At 35.3% G+C, this 26,295-nt stretch overlaps 2 protein-coding genes across 2 annotated transcripts; both read right to left on the bottom strand.

The window, feature by feature from the left end:
- Window positions 1–23,479, bottom strand: LOC129891626 (diacylglycerol kinase 7-like). The gene is made up of 12 exons (XM_055967039.1): window positions 22,962–23,479; window positions 18,266–18,388; window positions 18,017–18,154; window positions 17,829–17,914; window positions 13,684–13,771; window positions 6,683–6,758; window positions 6,375–6,457; window positions 4,951–5,021; window positions 4,019–4,096; window positions 3,670–3,757; window positions 2,517–2,633; window positions 1–384 (listed from the first exon to the last, which is right to left on the bottom strand). Exons 1-12 carry the CDS (start codon window positions 23,313–23,315, stop codon window positions 226–228), a joined length of 1,461 nt encoding a protein of 486 aa, XP_055823014.1. The 5' UTR covers window positions 23,316–23,479; the 3' UTR covers window positions 1–225.
- A 1,214-nt stretch (window positions 23,480–24,693) lies between these two features.
- LOC129891625 (ribonuclease S-4-like) lies at window positions 24,694–26,295 on the bottom strand. The gene is made up of 3 exons (XM_055967038.1): window positions 26,002–26,295; window positions 25,029–25,555; window positions 24,694–24,926 (listed from the first exon to the last, which is right to left on the bottom strand). The coding sequence occupies exons 1-3, from the start codon at window positions 26,263–26,265 to the stop codon at window positions 24,920–24,922; spliced, it is 798 nt and encodes a 265-aa protein (XP_055823013.1). The 5' UTR covers window positions 26,266–26,295; the 3' UTR covers window positions 24,694–24,919.

Below are 26,295 nucleotides of genomic sequence, written 5' to 3'. Positions count from 1 at the left end.
TTTCTCAACTAATTTCTTTACATAACCAAATCATGAACAAATCTACAATATTAACATGTTTGGCAAATAACCTCTTGAATTACATAGCCCAGATTTGATTCAGTTTCCTGATCTTGGGAGCTAAATGAGTTACTTTACACAAATTTACGGAGAGGGAAAAAAAACTATCTAGGACAGGAAAAGAAGAAAGAGAAAAACAAAATGCAAAATACAATTGCATATATACTACTCTCCATGGACCATAGGAGACTGAAAGGGTACTTTCTTAATTTCCACAAAGGTTGAAAATTCCTTGTTCATAGGTTGTTTCCATGGTTCACCATCTACCTGCATATAGGCTTCTTTCCATTCCCCGCCTCGTAATTCGAACCTAATTGCTGAAGCCTATATAGAACAGATATTTTGTAATTCAAATGACTCGGACCAGCAGTACTTCTGGTGACAATTTCAAATAAATGAACTGATGAAAACATGAATATGATCTATGGAAATTCTCTTTGCAAGTGTGTGTGCGCGGTGGTTATTTCACCTCCTCTCAGATGTGACACCCCCCAAAGGAATCATACACTTAATTGAAACCTATCAGGTCTAGACAGTGGGAGTAAGCACCATTGGGTGGCTTGGCAGGAACTTTGTTACCCCTACAAAGAAGAGCAGAACGGCTTCGGTGTCGGTATGCCTTCCCCTGCCGGGCTCAGTTTGGACTTCCCAGTCTCATTCCCTTTTTTCTTATGACAAGGGAAACCCGCAGCCGCTACCCTTTGGGTGCGCACAGGGTAAAACCCCGCTCCTATGCAATAGCTCACAAACCACACATGAGAGATAACCCGCACTAGGCAAGCGGAAGTCTCGTTCCCTTTAATCGCATGAGATATGGAAAATGAGATATCAAGAGGGAAGACAATGACGGTGAGGGAAAGGCAAGGGGGCACCAATTTCAGGAGATTGTTTGATACATGCCAAGCCTTTAACACTAAGCAATGATGGATTTTGAGAACTACCAACTCCCTTTGGAGTGACTTCATGAAAGCCAAATACCTCACTAATATCCATCCTATCTTGATGCAAAAGCAAGTTAGCCATTCTCATAGCTAGAAAGCTTTGAGTGATATTAAAGACTGCTGAAGCCAACAGCTTATGGTAGTTAGCCAAAGGAGACGTTATGATAAATAGTCTAGCATTGGACCTTTTTACCAGATGATTACCCCTGGCCTTAATCTTGGGAACAAAGAGGTCGAGAAGAATGGCCAATGGAACTGGAGGGTTCTGCTCACTCAACTCCCCATTGACACAATGAACAAGACCAGGGAGCTCCAAATCTCCCTGAACATTGCAAATGATGATGGACATATGGATGCCATCCTCCACAGGCAGTTATCTGTTGGTTCAGCTTGGGATAATCTGAGGCAGAAGTGGGTATAACAAAGTCTGGCACAAAAGCATCCCTTTTAAGATGTCTTTTATCACTTGGAGAGCCCTTCATAAAAGACTAGCTACTGACCAAACAGTAGCTAGCTTCGGTATCACTTAAAGTGTCCCTCTTTAATTGGTGGAATCATAAGACCCCCAACCCTTTCCTGGCATGCATTGCTAGGATACTTCCCATTTTCATTTGCTGTGAAGCTTGGAGGTCTAGATGTAGAAGCAAATTTGATGATGAAAAACCTTCTATGTACAAGTCAACTCTTAACATTCTCTTTAACATAATGCAGGTACTCAAGCCTCAGTTTGGAAGAGCCAGAGTTGGAGACACTTGGGAGTTCATATGCCAAGCATGTGATAGACATACACCAAAGAACAATCACAGCAGTCAAATGGATCAGACCTAGGGAGACTGGAATCAAGCTAAATACTGATGGTAGTTGCATTCCAGGATTATGGGGAGGGGGGATAATCAAAGATGGTCTGGGCAGCACCATTTTTGCCTACTCTATTACTCTGGGACAAGGCACCAGAAACATGGCTGAAGCTGCTGTGTTACTCTTTGGCATCAAATGGTGTGTCAACAATGGCATCAACCATGTTTGTGGAGAAACAGACTCCGTACTGATTGCTAAATGTGATAACTAAGAATGGAAACCACCCTGGAGGATCAAAAAGTACATAGAGGAAATTCAGAAGCTAGTTGAGGATCATGGATTCTCCATAAGCCACTGCTACAGAGAAACAAATAAACCTGCTGACAATTCAGCTTCTATTAGCCATGCAGCCCAGGGGATCCAAGTGTTCAACTCCTATTCTGAATAGCCTATGCAGATCAAATTCAAGATCAAAGGGTTGGTTACCATGGACAGATGAAACTTTCCATCATTCAGAAACAAACAAACTAAGCCTAGCAACATCATCTCTGATCCCCCCATGAACAAATAAGCCAAAGGGTCTCTTTTAGTTAGGATAGATTAGTGCAAATTATAGCATTCTCCCAATTTCATTCAGCATTCTACACGAAACTCTGTGAAGCAATGCATGTGATGAACTCATATGACAGAGAGAACAGTTTCCAGTGAGTAAAATACCTGGGCAATATGTTTGGCAGAAATGAGTTCAACCATAACCATAGAAGCATGCCATCCATGTTTCAGGCCAAATATTTCAACATATCCATCATCCGCGTGGGCTTCAACAAAACCTTTCTGAAGTTTCAAAAGCAAGTGAAAAGAAATCAATATTATTGTTTAAAAGAGTATTACAGTGGATAATGCATTGGTTCCATCAATGGTTGTGGAAAATTGACAAACTGATCAATCCGACTATTGAGTAGCATCACAATATTATGAAAACCCTTTTCATCATCCCCAAAATACAGTTTGTGATTTTTCCCTGAAGTTTATGATGAAGAGTTTGCAATGCCCAGGCCAATAATACGCAGTTTGTTGCATTTCAATAGAAGATCAGAAACAACAAAACATTAGACAATTTGGCACATGGGGATTTCGACGTCATTGTGCTCTAAAACATTTTGCAATAGCACAGAAATGTACCAAATTAAACGACCTCAAAGACTAGTAGCTGAATTGATTCACTCTTATTATTTTTATGACAAGGGAACCTACAATCCTTCAGATGCGCACGGGGTAAAATCCGCTCCAGTGTAATAGCCCGCAAACCACACAGGAGAGGTAAACCGCACAAGGCAAGCCCAATGCAACGAGCTCGACCGAGAAAGCATGCAGGGAGTTTCAAACTTGAGACCCCCATTTGGGAGATCCCTGCTCAACCAACTCGGCCACCCTTGCAGGTTAAATTGATTCTTTTTTTCAATAAGCATGCACTACCATATTCAGTACTTGAAGCAGAAGCTGGACTAAATACAAATTGCTTGATAAAATGAAAGGAACCATCAACTCGTTCTACTTAAATGCCCAACAAATTTCAAGCAAAAATCCTAATTGATCATTGGTAAAAGAGATGACTAACTCAAAAGTTTCTTAAAGAAGAAAGTAGCCATCAAGTTCACATTCCAATACAAAAATGATCCAAGTTTTCTGTTTAATAATGATCTCAACTGCCCAAACAAGTCTATTTGTCTACTAGGGGCATCATTCAAGTCCATTAAGGTTCTTACAGCCCTCTACAGACATAATACTAGAAGCAAATGGACAAATGCAAAATGGAAGTACATCACTAGTATCAAATTTACCATCCTATGTGCCTAATACAAAAAAATACCTTCTCCAAGTACTCTGGCTTCAAATTTCCCCACGGATTCCTCCCACTGCCATAGCTAGGAAGATTTAAAGTCACTATAGACCGAACACTGCAACATGAAAAAGGATTAGGAATGTAAGGTCAAGCATAAGGAATGTAGAACTATAAATCTTCAAAACATGTAACAACTCATTAGGAGCACTATAGCTAGCATTATTTTTCAGTATGACGACTATATTTGCCCCAAAAAAAATTTTTTAAAAAAAAGGGGACAAATATGATGTTTGAGGTATCCAAGCTATTCTGCACTTCGCGCTGAACTTTATAATATATTGCTCTATTTAATAGACACCATAGTATATATATGAACCTTGAAGGTAAAGGGACTTGCTCCCACTTCGAGCTATTGACCTTCTTGACATATAACCGCAGAATGTTATTTAAACCCCTGCATCAAAAAATCATTTAGGAATCAAAGATATGCTTCAGTATAGTAGATTCAATAACCATTAGATTTTCTAAGAAGGAACAATTTTTTTAAAATGGCAAAAAGATCTTTCCCAAGATATTTTCTAAATGAGGTAATTACATGACACCAAAAACAAGTAGAATTGTTTCCAAAACAAGTTTGGAAGGTCAAACACCAAATCTAAAGCCATGATATATCAAAAGAAGAGGAAGAGGGCATACATCACAATGATCAATTAGTAAAATTTCAAAATCAAGTGTATCGCAAGACAAGTATCTCTGTATTTGATTTAAGACACAGAAATCTTCAAGACAAGCTACATGTATTTAAGTGGTTTCTAGTGCATGATTTTTGACCAGAAAATCATTAGTTTTAAATAATACTACAAGAAAAAAAATTCAAAAAAAACAGATGTTAAACCAATCTACAAGGACATTTGTGGTCCATGATAATTGATCTCTTATACTAAAATGATCTCGAACCTGTCCACATTTGCTATCTTTCATCCTAACAATATCAGTGTTCTGCATTCATTGTTAGATGTATGTAAATTATGATAGGCCAGCTAAACTAGCAATCCTTCCTTCTGATCTGAGGTGCAAAGAAAAATATGTCTTTCGAAGATTAGGACTAGTCGATCCCAGCTAGAAAAGTGCCAAGCAGGGGTGAAAGAAATGGTTTATATCTCTATCTTGCTCTGAACCCAATATATGATGAACTAGATAAGTGAAATAAGCAAATTGTATGATTATACATGTAGGAAAACAACAAATAAAAGCAAACAGCTGTTGCATGCGGGATTTGAGTGGATGATTGAGTGAGGAAGGTCTAACCTTAAACCAGGATCACTGCTACAAGGTGCAAAAAACCAGCCTTGCTTGCAACTATATCCTGAATAAATCAACTGCAGAAAATATTCTTGTCAGAATCTAGACAAGTGATAAAATTAAATATGATGTACTTGTGAAAAGTTAAAACACCTATTACTACACACTTCAAAGTTGGCTAAGCCTTTGTGAACGAACTAAGACAAGTAGTGGCTATAAAACATCAAAGGATGGCAACAGTTATGCCACAGTACAACAACAACAACAACAACAACAAACTCAGTGTAATTCCACCATGTGGGGTCTGGGGAGGGTAGAGTGTACGCAGACTTAACCCCCACCTTAAAAGGTAGGGCGGCTGTTTCCGAAAGACCCTCGACTTAAGAGAGAAGAACAAGGGAGGAGAAACAAGGAAAACAAGACATAAGTCAGTAAAGCCAGGCATATAACAGACAATATAAAGATATGAATAATGAGAGCGATAAAGCGATAAAGTCAGGGTAGGAAAGATCGGGGATAAAGGAGCATTAACTACTATAGATAAAATAGGATACCCAAAGTAGACTGGGCCAACTAATATAAGCAGTAATCTCATGCAAAATCATATGTTAAGACAAATGAGCGCGACTACGACTACTATGGAGAACCGATAGGCCACCTAGCCCACTATCTTAGTCTGAGTCCTCCATAGCCTCCTATCTAAGGTCATGTCCTCGGAGAGCTGCAACTGTGCCATTCTTACAGTTATGCCACAGTAAGAATGATAAATCATCTCACAAGAACTACTGACCATAGAAAAGCTAGTCTCCATATCCATAGCACAAGAATCTTACATAATTTTTGGTAGATTATTGCATAATACAAAAAGAACCTTATCATAGGATACATCATAATTTCAGTAATCACCCAAACACCCCGAAGTCTTTCAAGAGAAGCTGAAGAATTAAATCTTCTACTAAAAGTAACCCAAGCAGAAGAAAGTGAGTGATAAGCTTAGTTTGATTCTACATGGGATATCCACATGTAGACTTGTTAGAGAACTTTACTTTATTCTGTTAGCAGAGGCCATTTAGTGTTCATCAAATGTTACACATCTGTGACTAAAGTTTGCTTCACTTCAGACGAGTTTTGGCATTTCTCTTTTACCAAATTTTCTATATGCCTTTCCTTGCTGGAGGTGTTGCTGCTACCACATTTTTTTCATTTTTACAAGTATATATGCTTTTATCAAGTAGATTTTAGCAAAATACAGTCTCTATACTTCTACGAGGTAGTGGTACGGTCTGCATTACTCTATCCTCCTCAGACCCCACTTGTGGGATTCCACCGGGTATTATGTTGTATTTTAGGAAAATAACAGATCAAGCAACTTCATAAAATTAAAACTACAATATGTAAACAAGTTTATGATCAATAAAAAGGGCAGCAACCTTGTTTGAAAGTGGACCTTGAGCAAGGTAAGGCTTTTCATTGCGTAGATGGTGAAAACCATAGGCAACTTGTGCATCCATTCCTGCAATAGTTGAGGTAAAGACAATTGTCACAGCTGCTTGTTCATCAGTATTGTTGACCATAAATAAAAGAAAAAGTTGTCAAGTGAACAATGTCAAGTTGTGAACACTGATATAGACCAGTCATATGCCTTGCCAAGATAGCAACAATAGATGTATATAAAGTAATAAATCATGACATGGAAAGTATTTTGATGCTTTAGTTAAACCAAGTTAGTGTTGCACACCTATGCTAAAGTAATTGTAAAATACTCCTTGATAATAGAACGACTTCTCTGGTAAGTCCCCATCAATTTCCAATTCCTGCACAACCAATGTCGTGGATGAATCAACAAAAATCGCAAGAAAAATTACATCTGCTCATTATGACTCAATTTTTAGTCAATAATTGAAAAGGTAGAAGAAGTTTATCCTTAAAGATAGTTGATTGAAAAAATGAACTTTTGGCATATGCATTCAATTAAACAAAGAATGAAATCAACAAACATATCATAGCTTGCAACTTGCAAACACTGCCCTACAAGAGAAAAGATTCATGTACTAAACCAATATGTGGAGATACTCATTCTAGTTGATCATCTAATTGTACCAAAACAATACTCACATAAGCAAGAGTACATAGGAATTGCTGTAATATTACATTTAGAATGAACACCTTGCAAGTGATACTAGATGCTAAATTCCCAAAACAAGTACCTGTAGTAAAGCATACCCTTCGAAGCTTAACTAATTTACTAGGACCTACAAAGTATCACTGAATGAACGATGAATAACTTTCATCAAGAGAATAAGTATCTATTAACAAGTCTACAGCGCATTGATTTCCTTAGGACCATATAAAATATCACAGAACAAACAATAAATGATTTCCATTTGGAGAAGCATTACTATATATTATCAAATTTACAACACTGAGATTTCCTTAAACTCCAAATTGGCTAGGACAAATTGCTGGTCTCTCGGAGGACTTTTGGGCCCTCTGTAATAAATTAACAACAATGAAGTTGGTAGCTTACCTGCATTCATGACCAAAAGTGGGTAGGATCAACCCATTGACAAACTCACAATTTGTCAACTAGGGGAAGACATGCAGTATTGATGCTTCTACTAATGGTGTGCATACTTAGTAAATACCGAATTACCGTATCGAAATCGAATTTTTTGGAACAGTGATTTCGGTAGTACGATATTTGGTATGCATTTTAAAAAGTTTGGTACTCAGGTATTCAGCATTTACAGAGAAAAAAAAGGAAATACCGACTACCAAACTGAAATTTTAATTTCATATACAATTAATATACAAGTTTAGTGATGTAACCCACGTGGAAGATGTGGAACTACGAATTAATACACAAGTCATCTCCAAAAAAGGAAGCTTCAAGTATTTGGGGTCAATAATCCAAGGAAATGGGGAGATTGACAATAATGTTACACATCGTATTGAAGCGAGGTGGATATAATAGAAGCTCTTAACTGGTGTCTTATGTGATAAAAAAATGTCACCAAGTTTTAAAGGTAAGTTCTATAAAGTGATGATTAGACCTATTATGTTGTATGGGCCAGAGCATTGGTCAGTCAAGAACTTGCACCTCCAGAAGATAAGCGTAGCGGAAATAAGAATGTTGAGATGAATGTGTGACATACTAGGATAAATAAGATCAGGAACGAAGTTACTCGGGACAAGGTGTGTGGCCTCTGTAGTGGACAAGATAAGGAAGGCGGAGCTGAGATGGTTCGGACATGTGAAGAGCATATGCATCGATGCCCTAGTGAGCAGGTGTGAGAGATTGACTATAGTGGGTACAAGGAGAGGTAGATGTAGGCCGAAGAAGTCGTGGGTAGAGGTGATTATACAAGACATGACACTCCTGCAGCTTCACATCCTAGATAAGAAGACATGGAGTTTGACGATTAGGTAGAAGGTTAGTAGGTGGTTGAGTGTTGTCTAGTTCCCCTATCAATATTGTTATTATTACTTTCCTACTATCTTATTTTTTTATTTTAGTATTACATGTTGTTTCTTTGCTTCAGCTATTGTATTATTTGTTGTTGTCACTTTTTCTCTTCTTAATTGTTTTCAGCATAGTTTCTTCACAATTGTATTTGTTTTACATACTTACTTTTTGATCCTTTAGGCCAAGGGTCTAATGAAAACAGACACACAATCTTCACAAGGTAGGGGTAAGGGTTAGTACACAACACCCTCTCTAGACCCCACTTGTTGAATTACATCAGGTATGTTGTTATACAATTGATGTATATTATATTATTATAGAAAAAAAATAATCTAAATATAAGATACTTGTCCAAGGTTTGCCCCTAGATTGAACACTTGTAGAACCCCTAGAATCTCATGTATGGGGCTTTGTTTTGTAAGCCAAACACCCTATTGTGCGCATTAAACACGCTTAATGCTCAACACTCGGAGCTTGCTCAATAGTTCATACCAAAATCATGTGTCAAATTCCCTAACTAACATTGCTAACCCTCAAATTCTTTAACAAATGAATAGTAATGTTCAACTCATGTTTAGAAATATGAAGATTGAAAATAACTCAAATAACGAGTAATAGTATTGCATAATTACTAATTGAGAACGTCGTGAGCATGAATATCATTTGAACATCATGAGGATGAATATCATTTGAACATCCTTCCGAAAATAGCTAGACAAGTGAAATTTCATATCCCTCATTTTTATTGATTTTCATATCTTAGTTCTATGTCTCTCAAAATTATCAAACTTCTATTATTTTGCTATTTGAAAGCAATTTTGTATTTTTCATGAAAGAGTAATATTTTAAATTATAGCACCGATAATGTTTAAATTATGTATCTTGCGATGGAGTATTCAGCATGGTATGAGGAAGTCCTTAAAGGCTCAAGTCTTTAAAATCATCAAGGCAGAATATGTGTATGGTCTGTAGATTGAAAGGAACAATAGAATTTTTTTGAAGAAGAGCAGAACCGTAGAGAGTTTGGCCAAAGAGTTAGCCTACATCACTGTTGTTAGATCTCACCCTGTGTAATGATTGTTACTGGTAATTAAATACAACTGTTAGTTACCAAAAAAATGTTTAAATTATGTAATTTGATAAAAAAAAAATCAGAAACTACGATTTTTTAATGCTTAGAAGTTAAGAAATATTTTGTATCTAATGATTACATTATTGTGCTGTTATACTTGTAAAAATATGCTAGATATTTTGTTTCCAATGAATTATTTAATTCTTTAACTTTTAATGTACTTTATATATTCATTTTGTTATTATGCTATTTTATTGAAGTGTAAATTAAAAGATTAAAGATCCATGGGGCATACCTCGATACGTACATCCCCCCCCCCCCCCCCCCGTAACACCCCACAACTTTCCCTTATAGAATTCGAATCTTTCTTCTAAGCATCTAAGCTTGAACCGGGCAATGTCCTACTTGTTCTTATGTGTTAAGGTTCATTACAATGAGTGGGAAGTGTATTGGAGGTGATTTAGGGTCATAAGAGACCTCTATTACTGAGTTGAGTTCAAAACCATTCTACCGGTTAAGTTTTTCGCCTTAGTTCATGCAAGGGTCAACTTTAAATGATCATAATTTTTTGTATATAAGGAATTAGGTGGCTCATGACCTATCAAATTAAAGGTCTATGAGTCTTCTTTCCAACAACACCAAGTTTGCCGTATTTGGAGTTCTGAGTAAAAAGTTATGTATGTTTTACTAAAGGACTTTCAAATTGGTCGTGCGCTCCGCGCGCCTGGTAGCGCCAGGCCATTTTTCCAGCAGTCTCGTTATATTTTTAAGTGGTTGTGCGTTCTACGCAGCCAATAGTGTGTGCGCACCGCGCCAAGCCAATTTTGAGGGTCTAGATTTTTAAATTGCTATATTTATTAAGTTAAGTCAGTGGGTCACTATAAACTTCATCTTGGACGACCTAGGGCTTATTTTCTCTCAAATTCTCTCCTCTCCTCCATCTCCAAACACCAAGGTATGTCCCTCCTATGTATCTCAAGTATTTCTAAACATTCTCAATCTCTAATCGTGAATTCTTAACTAGATTCTAACATCAAATCCTCATCCCATATCTAGTAGAGACAAGAACTCATCCCAAGGTTCAAGAAGGAACTTTTGGGATTCCTCTTCAACGTTAGAGTTTCAATTGGAGCATGTAAGGTATGTAAGGCTATCATAACGTTGAACTAAGTTCGTCCTCGTTCCCTACATCTCTATATAGTCAAGGTGAGTTTCACAATTGAGTTTTTAATTCCGATAACGCGAATTCTTGAGTTTTCTATATAAATTCCATTGTATTCTTGTATATATTTAAATATACCTTGATGAGTTTCATGAGTTGAGTTTTTGAGATTATGGATTCATGTTTGCATTTACATAAACCCTAGTTTAGTTTTGCTTTAATTATTTTATGCACTATTTTGAGTTTAAGCCTTGGAAACAGCCTCTGGCAGAAATGCAAGGCAAGGCTGCGTACAATAGACCCTTGTGGTCAGGCCCTTCGCCGGACCCCGCGCATAGCGGGAGCTTTAGTGCACCGGGCTGCCCTTTTTACTATTTTGAGTTTAAAGAATGACTGTTTTCATTATTTAATTCAGAAAGAGTTTGACATGAGCATGAGTTTGAGAAGTCTCTTAATTATCATTTTTGAGCATGAGTTTGAGAAGTCTGTAATTATCATTTTGAGCATGAGTTTGAAAAGTTTTTTAATTAACATTTTGACCATGAGTTGAGGAGTCTTTTGAGCATGAGTACTAGTACATTGAACATTTATTTTGAGATTGAGTTGAGGAGTCTAATTATGTTTTAAAACATACATTCATTGAGTTGAGTTTATGTCTATTTTAAAGAGAAGAATTGAGTTTGAATTAAGTCCAAAAGAGACTAAATGAACTAATTGAGTAAATACACTCATTTGAGTTATGAGCATAATAATTCATATTTTGGGAGTAGTACTGAGCACCGATTTGGGTAAAGAGTATAGAACTCGAACCCCATAAACTACATAGCCAGCGTAGGATAGAGGTTATGCCTCTCTAGCCCAAAAAGAGGACTTTGATTGATTGTGGATCCAATGAGGTTGATCGTCCCTTACTCTGGCAAAGTATTGGACGGCTGCGGCAACGACAGTGCAAAGCGTTGTATCATCACTAGCTCATAAGTGATGGTTGTTGGTTAGAGAAAATCCCTAAAATTGAATGGTTTGATTTGGTCGAGTTGCATATTATTGAGTCTATTTTAAAAGCACTATTTATTTTTAAACTGCATGCTTATTGAGTTGAGTTGTTTTCATAATTGAATCCCTTGAGTTGAGCTGCATGATTTGAGTATTGTTGATTGTATTTCCTTCCAGCAATTTTACATACTTGTACATTTCATGTACTGACGTCATTTGACCTGCATCGTTTAATGATGCATATACATGTGCTAGAGATCATCAACAAGTGCTCCGTTGAAGATCCATTTCCTTCCTGATAGTGGTGAGACCTCCTTGCTTTCAGAGGAATCATAATTATTTCATTCATTGCTTATAAGTAGTTTCTTTTTTCTTTTGAGGTAGTCGTGCGCTTGTCTCGGCACCTTCTTGATAGTTGATAGAGGTTTCATAGACATAGACTGAGTAGATTGGAGTTGATGTCCCTTTTAAGTCTGTTTTTGCAAAAACTATTATTTATGAGATTGAGTTGACATTTTAAATTGTTTATTTAAAACTATTCCTTCATTGAGTATTGATTGATTAGCCCACTTGAACGTCTCCTTATTATTGGATTGAGTCTTCCACTGAATGATTGAATGAGTGACCGGACCAAGTGATTCGCTTGGGGACCAGCAATGATTTCTGAGTGCCGGTCACACCTAGGATACCCTCTCGGGGCGTGACACCCCCCGGGTACTAAGTAAAGCATCTTGCCTTTCAAAATCTGATATATCATATAAGCTAATAAAATTTAATTCATTAGAGAATATTAAGGACTTATAATATAATTATATATTTGATTAGAAAGAAAAAATATTTATATAAAAAAATTAAATAATAAAATAGTACAAGTACAAATCAAAATCTCATGTAGTGTCATCTTGAAATTGTCACAGTATTTGTTTCAGAAATCCAACTTAATATTGGTATTTCTATTTTACTATCTTTGTATTTCTAATTTCTTTTTTGTTAGAGTTGTATACATTTGTATTCTTATTTATTAGATTATGTTAACTTTATGATAATTGTTTGTCTAGATTGAAATGTCCTTTTTGTGATAATTAATCAATAAAGGAAATTGCTTTTTCTTTCCTTGAATATTTCTCTATGTGTAAGGTTCTAATATGATATAATTGAGAGGTTTCATGAATAATCGAAGTCATAATTCTCATTACATGTAAGTTGAAGTTGAACAAACTATGATTACCGACTTACCATACTGCACTTTACCAAAATCAAACTTAAAAATGACGAACCAAACTAAATTAATTTGGTATGGCAATGGTAGTAGTATTTTTAAAACCGAAGTTACCGAACCGATATTTTTAATACCGTACCATGAAAACCTCTAGCTTCTAGCGAGTGGTCTAGCATACTGGAAATAGCAGAGTGGGAGATATTTTTGGCTCAATAAACACATGCTTTAGATTGTAGGTCTTTCAGTATCAGCTTTCTAGCCGGTGAGAAGGTCATTGGATTTAATAGGCAGTAGCTGCATGCTGTTTGGCCAATTATAAGCTGAGGTCAGTTGAATGGAAGAAAACTTGAGCAAAGTAATGAAACAAATTTTAGCATTGTGGACTGCTGCTCATACTAACAAGATCAACCACAATCGGTAACGACGTACAAGTACTTCTAGGAGCCAGGAGAATCTGGGTGGAGGCTTTTGGCCACCATGTAGTAGGTGGGAGCACAAGGATTTAGTAAATCACGGACTGGGGGTACTAGTTACACATGGGTAGAAGAAGATTTTGTTTTTTAAAAAAAAAAGTTACAAATCCAGATAAGTCACTCATCCAAGTATAATAAAAAATCAAAAAGACAAGTTCAAATATACTTTTGACTAAACGTGATAACCTTTATGATTAAAAAGAAGTGGAGAAAATTACCAGAGACTAATGAAACTATGGAAAAGGATTGATTCCAGATTACTATATTATTAAGGGAGATAATGACAGATTAGGACCAATGCATGTTCATATGCAATACCAGTATCACTTTCAACACAACAGTTACATCAATTACCTGATCAAGAGATGCACAGTCCGAAGGTTTTAGAGAATAAGGCGTCTCCATATCCTCCCCAGCTGGCATTGATATTACAAGATTCCAGCTGCAAAGAAAAGCTGCTAATTGATAAAGTTGCTAAGAGTATAAATGAGGCTCAAATAATTAAGGTAGAAGACAAGAAAGAGGAAACGACAACCAAGTCTCATATATCCATCCTTAAGTAAACACTTTCGTAACCGCATGAAATTGATATAAAATCATGCCTGTTTTACTAATTACCTCGATTGACACATTGGTTTAACAATTGATGGACAAGGAACAATAAATACTAACACTTTCCACCATTAATACAAAGAAATGTGAACCTTACTCGTGTTTTCAAGTACATTACGATAAAAGACACTAGGTTTCAAATATTGCAACGGGAATCAGCTCTTAGTTTGTTTCTGTTTGCCTTGATGATGTGTCATATACAAGATGAGGTGTCATGGTGTATATTATTTGTATATGACTGATTGACGAGACTCGCAATGGAATTAATGCTAGGATGGAGGTTTGAAAACAGACCTAGAGTAGGGGTGCTCACGGTTCGGTTTGGATCGGTTTTTAATTAAAAAATAATCAAACCAATTGAGTCGGTTTTTCAAATTGTCAAATCAAACCAAACCAAACGATATCGGTTTTTACTATTCGGTTTTTGTCGGTTTTTATCGGTTTTTTCGGTTTTTTCGATTTTTGTCGGTTTTTAAAATACCTTGTAGTCACTATTTGAATAAATAGAAAATAAATTTCAAAAGTATTTTCTTATTATAAATTTCATTGTAGCCAGTAGCTACTAGCCAAGATTGATGCATACATGTTTAATAATAGAGAATGACTAGCCTAAAGTTTTACTATTTGTAATTGTGAGTAGCTTTTCTGTGTATGAAGTCTATATTTTATTTATTTTTACTTTATTTAGTATAATTCAAAAGAATGGCCCAAGATCAAAAATATAAAAAATCAATATAAATTGTATTTTTTTCATAAAAAAATTAAAATACACACACATATATATACAAATTTAATTTTTAAAATATGTATATATAAAGTCGGTTTGGTTCGGTTTTTTCGGTTTTTTTTAGACTTGAAACCAAAACCAAACCAAATATAGTCGGTTTTTAAATTTAAAAACCAAACCAAATCAAACCAAATAAATGTCGGGTTTTTTTTCCGGTTTGGTTTGGTTATCGGTTTGATTCGGTTTTTTGATTTTTCGTGTTCAGCCCTAACCTAGAGTGTAAAGGTTGAGCAGGACCAAAACCGAATACTTGTAGTGCAAGTTCAATGATGTAACTTATAAGGTTCGCATGGAAGTGAGACTTGATACACAGTTCATCCCCAAGAGAGAAAGTTCAAAGTATCTTGGGTCTTTAACTCAAGGAAATGGGAAGATCAGCGATGACATCACATATCATACTGATGCGGGGTGGACGAAATGGAGGCTTGCCTCCAGAGTCTTGTGCGATAAGAATGTATCACCAGATCTTAAAGGTAAGTTCTACAAAGTGGTGGTTAGGCCGATTAAGTTGTATGGGACAAAGTGCTAACCAATTAAGAACTCTCATGTTCAAAAGAAGAGAGTAGCGAAAATGAGGATGTTGAGGTGAATGTGTGGGCTCACTAAGAGAGATAAGATTAGAAGTGAAGATATTCTGGACAAGGTAGTAGTGGTCTCTGTGTTGGACAAGATAAGGGAAGCGAGGCTTAAGATGGTTCGAGCATGTGAAGAAGAGATGTGCACATGCCCCAATGAGAAGGTGAAAGAGGTTGGTTATAGTTGGTTTAAGAAGAGGTAGAGGTAGTCCAAAGAAATATTGAAGAGAGGTGATTAGAAAAGACATGTCGCATCTTCAGCTTATTGAGGACGTGACCTTAGATAGGAGGATATGGTGGTCGCGGATTAGGGCAGAAGGTTAATAGGTAGATTGAGCGTCATCTTGCTTTCCTGCAGGATAGGCTTTGTGGTAGTTTGGAGCATTGTACCTGTTTCTCGTTTCATACAGGTAGTATTAACAGTATTCTCATAATTCTTGTCCTTTGAATTTTGCTACTACCTGTTGTTTCTTGTGCTTCGATTATCGTATTATTTTTGTAGTTATTGTTCTTTTTTTGAATGTTATGTAATGTTGTCCCTATTATTTGCTATGTCTTTTGTAAATTTGTATTTTACTTTTCAAACTGTTTTGGTATGCGTTACTTGAGCCGAGGGTCTTTCGGAATCATCAACTCTACCTCCACGAGTTAGGGGTAAGGTATGTGTACATTCTATCATACCCAGACCCCACCCGTGAGATTACACTGGATATGTTTTGTTGTTGTTGTTGAAAAACATAGAAGTTGAAATTTAAACTATATAATAAACTTCAGAAAGCAAACTCTGATACTGATTCCAGGTGTTGACCTAGAAAAAATATATGATAAGAGTACCAAGAAAGGTCCTTTGGCGAGTTTTTGAGAAGAAAAGAATTTATATTTAACATATAGTGATATAAAGGACGTGTGAAGGCATCAATAACATGAGAGCAGTAGTAAAAGATAGAAGGGATATATTCATAACCATGGGTTTACACCACGGATCGACATTGAGCTTGTAACTGTTTGCCCCCTTGTGATGGATGAACTAATTAACACAATACATGATGAAATTTAAACTATACAATAAACTTCTGAAAGCAAACTCTGCTAATGATTCCAGGTGTTGACCTAGAAAAAAAATGATAAGAGTACCAAGAAAGGTCCTTTGGCGAGTTTTTGAGAAGAAAAGAATTTATATGTAACATATAGTGACATAAAGGACATGTGAAGGCGTCAATAATGTGAGAGCAGTAGTAAAAGATAAAAGGATATTTTTATAACCATGGGTTTACACCAGGGATCGACATTGAGTTTGTACTTGTTTGCCCCCTTGTGATGGATGAGTTAATTAACACAATGCATGATGAGGTCGTATGGTGTACGTCATTTGTTGATGATATTATGCTAATTGACAAAACTAGTGAAGGTGTCAACCTAAATCTTGAATTATGGAGGAGCCTTCTAGAGAATAAGTGTTTTAGGGTAAGTACAAATAAAATTTGAATATATGCACTGCAAGTTAAGCCTTCTAGAGAGTAAATGTTTTAGGCAGGTAGAAAGAAGATTGAATAGATGCACCACAAGTTTAGTCAACATAAGAAAAGCGAAATTGAGGTGAGATTAGACGGGATTGTGCTTCCTAAATGTAAACAATTAAATATGTAGGATCGTTGTTCCAAGAGAATGAAATGATGAAGATGCTATATATAGAATCAAGATCGGATGGATGAAATGGAGAAGTACTACTGGATGTTATGTAGCAGAAGAACGCCTACCAAATAGAAAGGGAAGTTCTATAGGAAGTTATAAAATCAGCAATGTTACATGAGAGTAAGAATTAGATCACTAAAGTCCTATGCATTCACAAGATGAGCAGAGATGTGAATGTTAAGATAGATGTGCATAAAATACTAGAAAATATCAGAAATGACCATATTTTTAAGAGGTTCAAGTAGCATCGAGGATAAATGAGTAAATACTGTTTGAGATGGTATGGTCGTGTCCTGCATCAACCGCCAGATACACCGCTAAGTAGATGTGAGACCATTATGAGTAAAGGTGAAAAAGACTAGGTAAATCTAAAAGCATTTGGAAGAAAGTTGCCTTAATGGACCTATAATTTCTAAGGATTCATGCAAATGTAGCGAAAGATAGGACACAGGGGAAAGATAGATCTATATAGAAAATACCTATTAGTTGAGATCATGTTTTAGTCATGTTAGCATTTTTACTTTATAAGCACCATGCTTTTCTAGGAGTTATTTAGACATTCAAAGAATTATATGTCACTAGAAAATATAAAGAACTTCTGGTACTTTTTCTTTTTATTTTTAATTATATAATATTGATTTGAGATGATTTTAAATGGAGTAACATGGTCACTATTGGTCAGTGAAGATTGATATAGTTGAACGGGACTGAAGCATAGTTATTATATAAACTTCAAAAAGCAAATAGCACTTCATGTTTATGCTTTTAGGAGATTAACATCATGGAAATAGAAAATGACTTATTAAGAACTACCTATAAAATAAAATATTCACCTATCTAGATGGCAGATAGGACCATTGGCAACCCTGTCAAGAATTCTTTTCGTGGCTGTCTTCCAATTAAAAGGAAATGAACCGCCCTGAAATGGGAAGCTCCAAAAATTTCATAAATAACTAGTCATAAAAAGACAGTAAGAACTGATTATCAAGCAAGTCGAAAAAAGATACCAATAGGAGCTTACCCAACCAAAACTCCTGGACAAGTCATTTCCTGTACCAAGTGGAATAATGCCAGTCGGTGGAACTGGATCCCGATCCTGTCTCTTGAGCTCACCAAGGCAGCCAAGTACCCAGCCAACAGTACCATCACCTCCTGCTGCCTGCAAAACCAGAAAATTGAACATGCAACTCCTTGATAAGAATGCACTGGGAGAATATGTACTGTATAAGAAGAAAAAAGGGGCCATAATTATGTTGCATCGTATGCATACCACGACCCTTATCTTTTCACGAGTCTCTTTCGCACAGGTGTCACCAAGAGCAGCAAACTTCTCCAGGCAACTCAGTCCATATTGAACAAACTCATTAGGCTTCACAGCTGAAAGGTCAAAAACCTGGCACAGTTTAACGCAAAGACACAAATAAGATCAAAAGAAAAGAAAATCAATGTGATTTCTAAAAGAAATGACTATTTAATATAGGTTTTGTTTTTGGGAAAAGACATAAATTCCCCTCGAAGTTGTCTCGAAAAGTCACTTACACTCTTAAACTATCATGGCGACCTATTACACACCTTTACTACTTAAAAGTGAAGTTATTTACACAAAAAAATGATGTGACAAAAAAAAAAGCATCAGATTAAAAATTAAAGTAAAATAAAATAAAATCCTCCTTACACCCACCCCCACGTCTCATCATCTTCACACCCCACCCTTCTCTTCCTCTTCACATCCACCCATTATCCTCATCTTATTCATTCTTTGTTTTTATCAAAATTTTATATTTTTCATCACACGCTCAAAGTGTGAGACAACAAAACAACATCGAAAAACCTCCCTCTGGCCACCACCGCCCTGTCGTCGGTAAATCCTTCAATGGAAACTTTGCTTTTCTTCATTTACCCCCCATTTTGAATTTTGATTTTCTTCAAAACCCAAAAAGAAAAAAAAGAAATCTACCTGAAATTCATAAAGAATTGAACTTTAATCCAATGGGGTTGATGAGAAACGAGAAAATCAAGATTCTTTTGTAAAAAATAAAAATCTAACGCTTTGTATTTGAAATTTTGAAAATGATGGTGGTGATATTTGGTGGTGGTGACGAAGACGAAAAGAATTGAAGGTGATATAGTGATGGTGAAGAACAAAGAATTGATAGTGAAAGTAGACGGACATTATTTTTCCGGTGAGATGAGAGATGAAGTGGGTGGAATTTAGTGATGAAGAAGATATAATTATTAGAAAATTTTAATAATTAACTAGAAATTATTTAGTGTAAAATATAGTTAACAAAAGAAAAATTAATTAATAAAGAAAACAAAACAAAAAGAATATAAAAAATTATAATTTCTGACATGGAGCTGACGTAGCGCTGGTATGGCAGTGAGTGTAATACATCATATACTGTGAGAGTGGTGTTACACTTCTCAGGGTAGCATTAAATTCACTTTTAAATTGTTAAGGTGTGTAATAGGTCATTATAATAGTTTAAACGTGTAACTGACTTTTTGAGACAAGTTCAAATGGAAATTTATGCCTTTTCCCTTTGTTTTTTGACAAGTATTTAATATAGATTACACTATTTAATCATCGAACTAGATTTTTTCATACAAACAACCTACTAACAACACAACCAGCTACTTTCCCCCTCCCAAGGAATATAATTGCCCCATCAAAGAAACCCATAAAGCTCAAAGTTTAGACAATATGCAAACAAAATGTAAATGAACAATATTCAGGAAAAAGAAATGAATTATTTCTGCTATTACAACTATAAGCAGTTTCTCTCACTTCAGGCAGCACATAATTCTATCACTGATTAGTTTGCAGTAAGTAGAAAACAGATAGATAGAGAATCTATCATTCCTAGTTTCCTGTTTGATCTCATGTTGATCCATTCCACTATATTAAATAAATCGATATTTATTTTACCCAGACGCATCACATGGAGATATCTAGGCTCGTTCCAAGAGAATGGAATGATAGATGAATTACATGGAGATATCTAGATTTGTTGTTCCAAGAGTATAGAATGATAGATGAAGATGTAACACATCGAATCAAAATAGGATAATTGAAATGGAGAAGTGCTATTGAGGTGTTATGTGATAGAAGTATGCCTACCCAAGTGAAAGGTAAGTTCTATCAAACAGTTATAAGACCAAAAATATTATATGGGAGTGAACTTGAGTCGTTAAAGTCTAACACATCCCCCAAGATAAGTGTTGACAGAAATGTGGATGTACAGCCATAAAAGATTTAGATAAGATCAAAATTGACCATATTCACCAAAAGGTGCAAGTAGTAGACATTGAGTATAAAATCAGAAAATGTCGCTTGAGATGGTTTCGGTAATATTCTGCGAGACATCCAGATGCACCGGTCCGTGTATGTTAAACAATGATGAGTGAAGGTGTAAAAAGCTGACGAAAAAAACAAAAATAAATGGAAGAAAGTTGTCTCGAAAGACCTAAAATTCCTTCGAATCTATGCAGTCTTAGCGAAAGAAATGGCACAATAGAAGAGGGAGAGATAGTTGGGAATATGCTCTAGTCATGTTTTTTTCTTATGACCGGAAAAATCCATTTGGGGCCCATCATTAGGATCAATCGCATCCTTGAAACTCGAAGATAATAGTTCTAGTATCCTTCTTCACTTAAATACCAGGTTTAGTTCACATGGCGTAGGGCTCAAACCTGTGACTTAAGTCACAATTCCCTCAACCTTTGCCAGTTGAACTAAACCTTGGGAGTTGGAATGTACATTTGTTTTAGGTTCTATGCCTTCTAAGAGTCTTTTAACCCAACTAGATATTTTTATGACAGTATAAAATATATAGCTCTTCTAGTACTTTTATTTGTATTTTTATTTTGTATAATGTTGGTATGAATGAATTTAAATGGGAAAACATAGTTAGTGAGGATTCAAATAGCATACCTCAACTTCTTTAAGTATGACGTGTAGTTGTTGTGTTGCATCAACGTCTCACAGGGTGTAGATACTTTGAATTGATTCTTAATTTTCTTGGGTTGGGAAGAAGAACAGATATTATTGAATTAAAACCTAAGATGGTTCAGTACATGCTGAAACTGACCTTGGAGTATCCCTTTTTTTCTAACCAAAATAAATGTTTTCCCCAATACAAGATCAAACTACAGACCTTCAGATTACAAGACAGACGCTCTACCAACCACTGAGCTATAGGGGCTGTGGTTGTAGAATTTCTTGAATCTATTAAAAACATTTGCAAATTACCGTGTTGGAATCATGCACTACATCTGTTATTTCAGCCAATATAACAAGTTTTTTCCATTAACTCAATTTTTCGTCCACGAAAGTTGGTTGGAACAACTTTAGCCAATAGATAAATGCTTTAGGCATCAAATTCACAAAGTAAGTTGAGCACTTGAGCTACTAAGTAAAAAGAAACTTCAAGAAAGAGAGATCAAAAGTTAAACCTTTTAACTTTAAATAGCTCTATTAAATAGGTTTACCATCTATTCATGTATGTGTCTTCACTACCTGCAATGTTTGTACTTTTATTTTTTTTCTTGTCGTGGTTTTAACAGCTAAACTAACCTTGCACGAACCAAAAAAAAAGAACTAGAGAACAGTGCACCCTCAATGTTTTACTCTGAATTCGCTCAACAAGAAACAACTCACATGTACCCCGTCTAGTTTCTCCTGTTAAGTAATATGCACATTTTACATGAAAATTAACCACGGCGTTCAGAGGAGAATAGGAATTCAAATGTATGTTCTCAAAAGTAACATTATAACATGGGTTACAACTAATTTTATTCCAGAAGTCTCCAAAAGCAACTCAAAAATAGGCTGAAGTCAAAAGTTAATTCTGACACTTCCATCTTTCTTGGTAACTATGGAAACATGCATTAGTAGCTGCAATTTTATGAAGAAATCCAAAACTGAACTAAAAAAGTTCACTTCTTCTATCATCATTTTGTTTTGATGACCGTGGTGTTCGGGCCAGCTTTCGTGCACCTTGACTAATTCAATGGGATACTTGTAATCTCCCACCAGCAACATGTACCAAGTAACTCTATCATCTTTTCTATAAGGAGTTTACTTCTTTTAACTAATCAAAAGAAAGAGCTTTCTTTTATCATCTGCTGGAATCTGAGTCTTGAATTACAATGTCCCACCATTTCAACAACCTTTCACTTTCATTAATTTGAAAAAGTACTCCTGAATCAAAGTGTGCGTAGTAACGCGAAGTAACCACCATAAATATTCAATAATAATTAAAACCAAAAATCGATTGATCAATTCCCAAAAATGGTATACTGACTTTTCAATGAACAATCAGAGAAAGAAATAGATAAAGGAAACCCACAGAAAAAAGAAAACTAAAATTGCATCATTTCCTCACTAGCACATGCCTAGATGGCTAGATCATAACTCCAACCAAAATAGTTGCACAATAAATACCCACAAATGGTCAATGAAGTGGGTTTAAGAACCATAAAATCTCAAGTTTAAATTCCAGCAGAGACCAAAAACAACGGGGGATTTCTTCCCATCTTGGACAGCCTTGCTGGACAGAGTTACATGGTACCTGTGGCGGTAGGTACCCTTGGAATTAGTTGAGGTGAACAAAATTTGGCCTGTACACCACGGTTATTAAAAAAACAGAAATGGTATATTTAAGAAATTACTTCAAAGAAAAAACTGCAACTACCAACTGTAAACATACACAGACCTTACCCTACTTTGCCCTACTCTTTGCAAGTTAGAGAGTTGTTCCCAATAGAAACCAATCAAAAAATTCCATAAATAACAAGAAGAAAACCAAACAAAAGACAACTTTAATATTAAACTCATAAATAAAATTGACACCAATTTTTTTTCTTTTCCCATACACATAATGAAAACGAATCCTTTATCAGATTGCAAGCACATAATTCATAATTCAAACGCAATGCAGTAAAGGAGAATGGAAAAATGTTACCTGTTCTTCACCCATGAGATCCTGCAACCTAGCTTTAAGTTCAGGTCCATGTCTACCACCACTTTTCGCATTAATGAAAACGATGATCGGCGATTCCGACGGCTGAGAAGGTTCGGCTCCGGCAGCGTTAGCCATATCATAATGCCGCATCACAGAGTCAACATCCTTATTCTGAATAGCTTCTCTCATCGCTACCCTTAAATACTCCGGTATCGTAATCCTCTTCCTCAAATCATCCTTGTGTATCATCGACCCCGTACACCCCCATATTGAATCTATCACCGATGATCTCCCTGACGCCGCCGTGCTCCGACTCGTTGATAAATCTGTTGTCGTTAACTCCGGCGAACCCATGGGAATTGACTAATTTACCCCTCGCCCCTTTTTTTTTCAAATTAAATTATTATCGAAAATTGATTAAAAGCTAAAAGAAATGTGTTGAATATGTAAAGGAGGAGAAGCGTGGGGTTGTAGGGCGAGGGGGGTGAGGGGAAGTGAAGATGAAGAAAGGCATTGAAATGGTGTTTGAATTTGGTTTTAAGAAAAGAATATTTAAAGTTAAAATTTGGAATAAATATTAAACACAAACATAAGATTTATATTTAATTAATGCAATATATATTAAGAGTTTTGACGATTAAAAAATATTTACGGAATCAATAATTTATCGTATAATTAAAAGTAATCTCTATGATAATTATGGCTCAACTGTCATTTATATATTTTAATTATCATAGTGACCAGAGTCCAGATCGACACCTTTTATAAATAGTGTCGCAAAATGAAGACATTAGTAGTACTAGATCGGATTTACCAATAAATAGTTGAAAGACGGTCTAACATATAACCTATCTCTATTGGTGGGACAGGATTCTTTTTATTTAAAAAATCAAAAAAAATTATAATTTTATAGCAATAAGATGGCATCAAATATTATGAAACGTCCAAAATAACGACAGTGTCATAGTAATTGGAACAAAATGCAATATAATCAGAGTATTTGTGTATTAATTATTCATTAGTAAACATTTCATCTTCGAAATGCCTTGTCAAGACTCAAGTGATATTTAGTCTTACAATAATTCTTTGTAATTGGAAATAAAGAAAGAACTTCAAAACTTTAATTAATTGCGCAAAGGAAGAATATATTGACCATGCTAATGTTAATATTCTTTTAAAATCAAATAGGACTTTGATCCAACTCATTATTATATTAATTAATGTAATATTCAATACATAATATATAGTTTTGATGAACCGGACAATTTTTTGAAGATTTGTCATTTTGCTAGGATGTTATGTTATTTTTTTTATAAAAAAAAAGAGAATTTTGATTCAACTTTATATCAAAAGCAAAATGGTCAAATTTGTTGAATTTTAAATAATACGAGCAAACTTTGATATTTTCACTCATATTACTAATTTAAGTATTTGTTAAAATTTAAAATATAGCTTGAAAATGTTTGACGCAATTTATTTTAATCCCCTTTACATTATTTAACTTTGAAGATAAATTTAGATTAGAATCACTCACGTTTAAATAATCATCTATAACTCATTATAAGGTACATTAACGGATATTTACGATAAAACATATACTTGTTTTGCTTGTAAAATTACTTTATTATCGAATTTTAATAAACGTAATTGACCCAATCTTGAAAAGATTGACAAACATGAATATTGTGCTAAACTTTTGTTTTAGAGACTTTGAGTACCATGGAAACCAATATTAAAAGAGAGAATAGAATAAAACTTTTATTCAAGACAATAAGTTATTTTCACTCTGTGAGTGTGCATTATGCTTACATGTCATTAGCTACATCATATTCCATTGTCTCTTTTTTTATTTATTTATTCTAAGCCAAACATTAATCTCAACCGTTGAATATATATTTAGTCCATGATCGTTCAAACTTAAGATATGTCCCGTCTATTTCTTCATGAAATCTCCGCGGTCATGGCCTACAAAGAAATGAATAAAGGTAAAATCAATATAGAATCAGTTGGAAATTGGCTGATATAAATATTGAAAGCGAGTAAGTTTTTAGAGAATTAAAGTTTTACCGTTGAGGTTTTGGATGAGGTAGCATAATCCTAGCTCCACTAGAACAGCTTGTTGGAGCAGCTTTTGTAGGGCATGCAATGAAACTAGTGCCAGCCAAATTAGTGCACAAGATAACCTCACTCAAGTAAACATGAGTTCTGTTTGTTGAATCAATTGGAATACATCTGAGGTAAACATTAAGAGCAGGCGGAGGAGGAGGAGGAGTACAAGGAGGAGGCGGTGGAGGAGCACGAGGAGGAGAAGGAGGTGTTACAACAAACACCTTTTGGACAGCCTGAACAATATCTTTTCTAGCAAAAGACAAGCTATCACAAGCAATAATCCCACTTGTTTTCAAGTAATTGAACAAGTTGCCCTTTCCAAGCATGTTGTTGATCTTTATTGCTGTGTTGAAGTATACTTGTGCTGTTGTTCCTCCACACGATCCATGGTCGCGCCACTCGTGCTTCCATAGGTCCCAATTTTGGGCGTTTTCTCTAAGTGGTGGCCAAAATGCCATGAGTTGATTTTCTACTGTTCTTGTAAACTGCAAAAATATTTACACGATCAAATCATTTAATAATTAATAGGTAATTGCATGTAAATATATCTTTCTAATGAGCATCAAACGATCGATGACCTGATAATAATGTCACCTCATCAAAAGCTTGATTATAAGAAACCACTTCTTTTTTTTTTTTGCAAATTTTACAAACTTTACATCTAAAAATGCGACTATTTTTTTAATAAAACCTACTACTATAGAAGAATGAAATAAAAGTCAAAATGTTAAAGATTTGACCTAAAGAAACAGTAAAACATACACAAAAAAAGGAAAAATCTCAGGTTCGATTAAAAAAAATAGGTATTTTTACAAGAAGTAATCCCTTATTATATACACTTATATGTGTATGTCCTGATTATATAAAAAAATAATTTAATATCTTCAGTGCATAAAACACAAACTCTCGTTACTGAAAGGTCAATACGTACAATTTGATTCCAATTTGGATCTGGTGTCTCAGGGCACTTAATGCTATATCCGTCTTGATCTGCTGGCCAAAGGCCATGGAGTGTCAAATTATGCTGAAGAATTGGTTCTTTGCACCTGCCTGGTGTTTGTGCAGAATTCAGTTGAATACAGAAAGTTGGTGGCCATTGAAGCACAAATTGCAAGAGTGATGGATTTTGAGAGTCAACAGAAATTGTTATTTCAAGTAGCAAAATGAGAAGAAGTGAGAAGGGAAGTTTCTTCATGTTGTTTGTGTGTGGAGATTGGTTGACCAA

The sequence above is a fragment of the Solanum dulcamara genome, chromosome 6 (assembly GCF_947179165.1).
Source record: "Solanum dulcamara chromosome 6, daSolDulc1.2, whole genome shotgun sequence".
NCBI lineage: Eukaryota > Viridiplantae > Streptophyta > Magnoliopsida > Solanales > Solanaceae > Solanum > Solanum dulcamara.
Note: the sequence above shows the minus strand (reverse complement) of the source record. Positions and strands in the feature narration are given on the sequence as shown.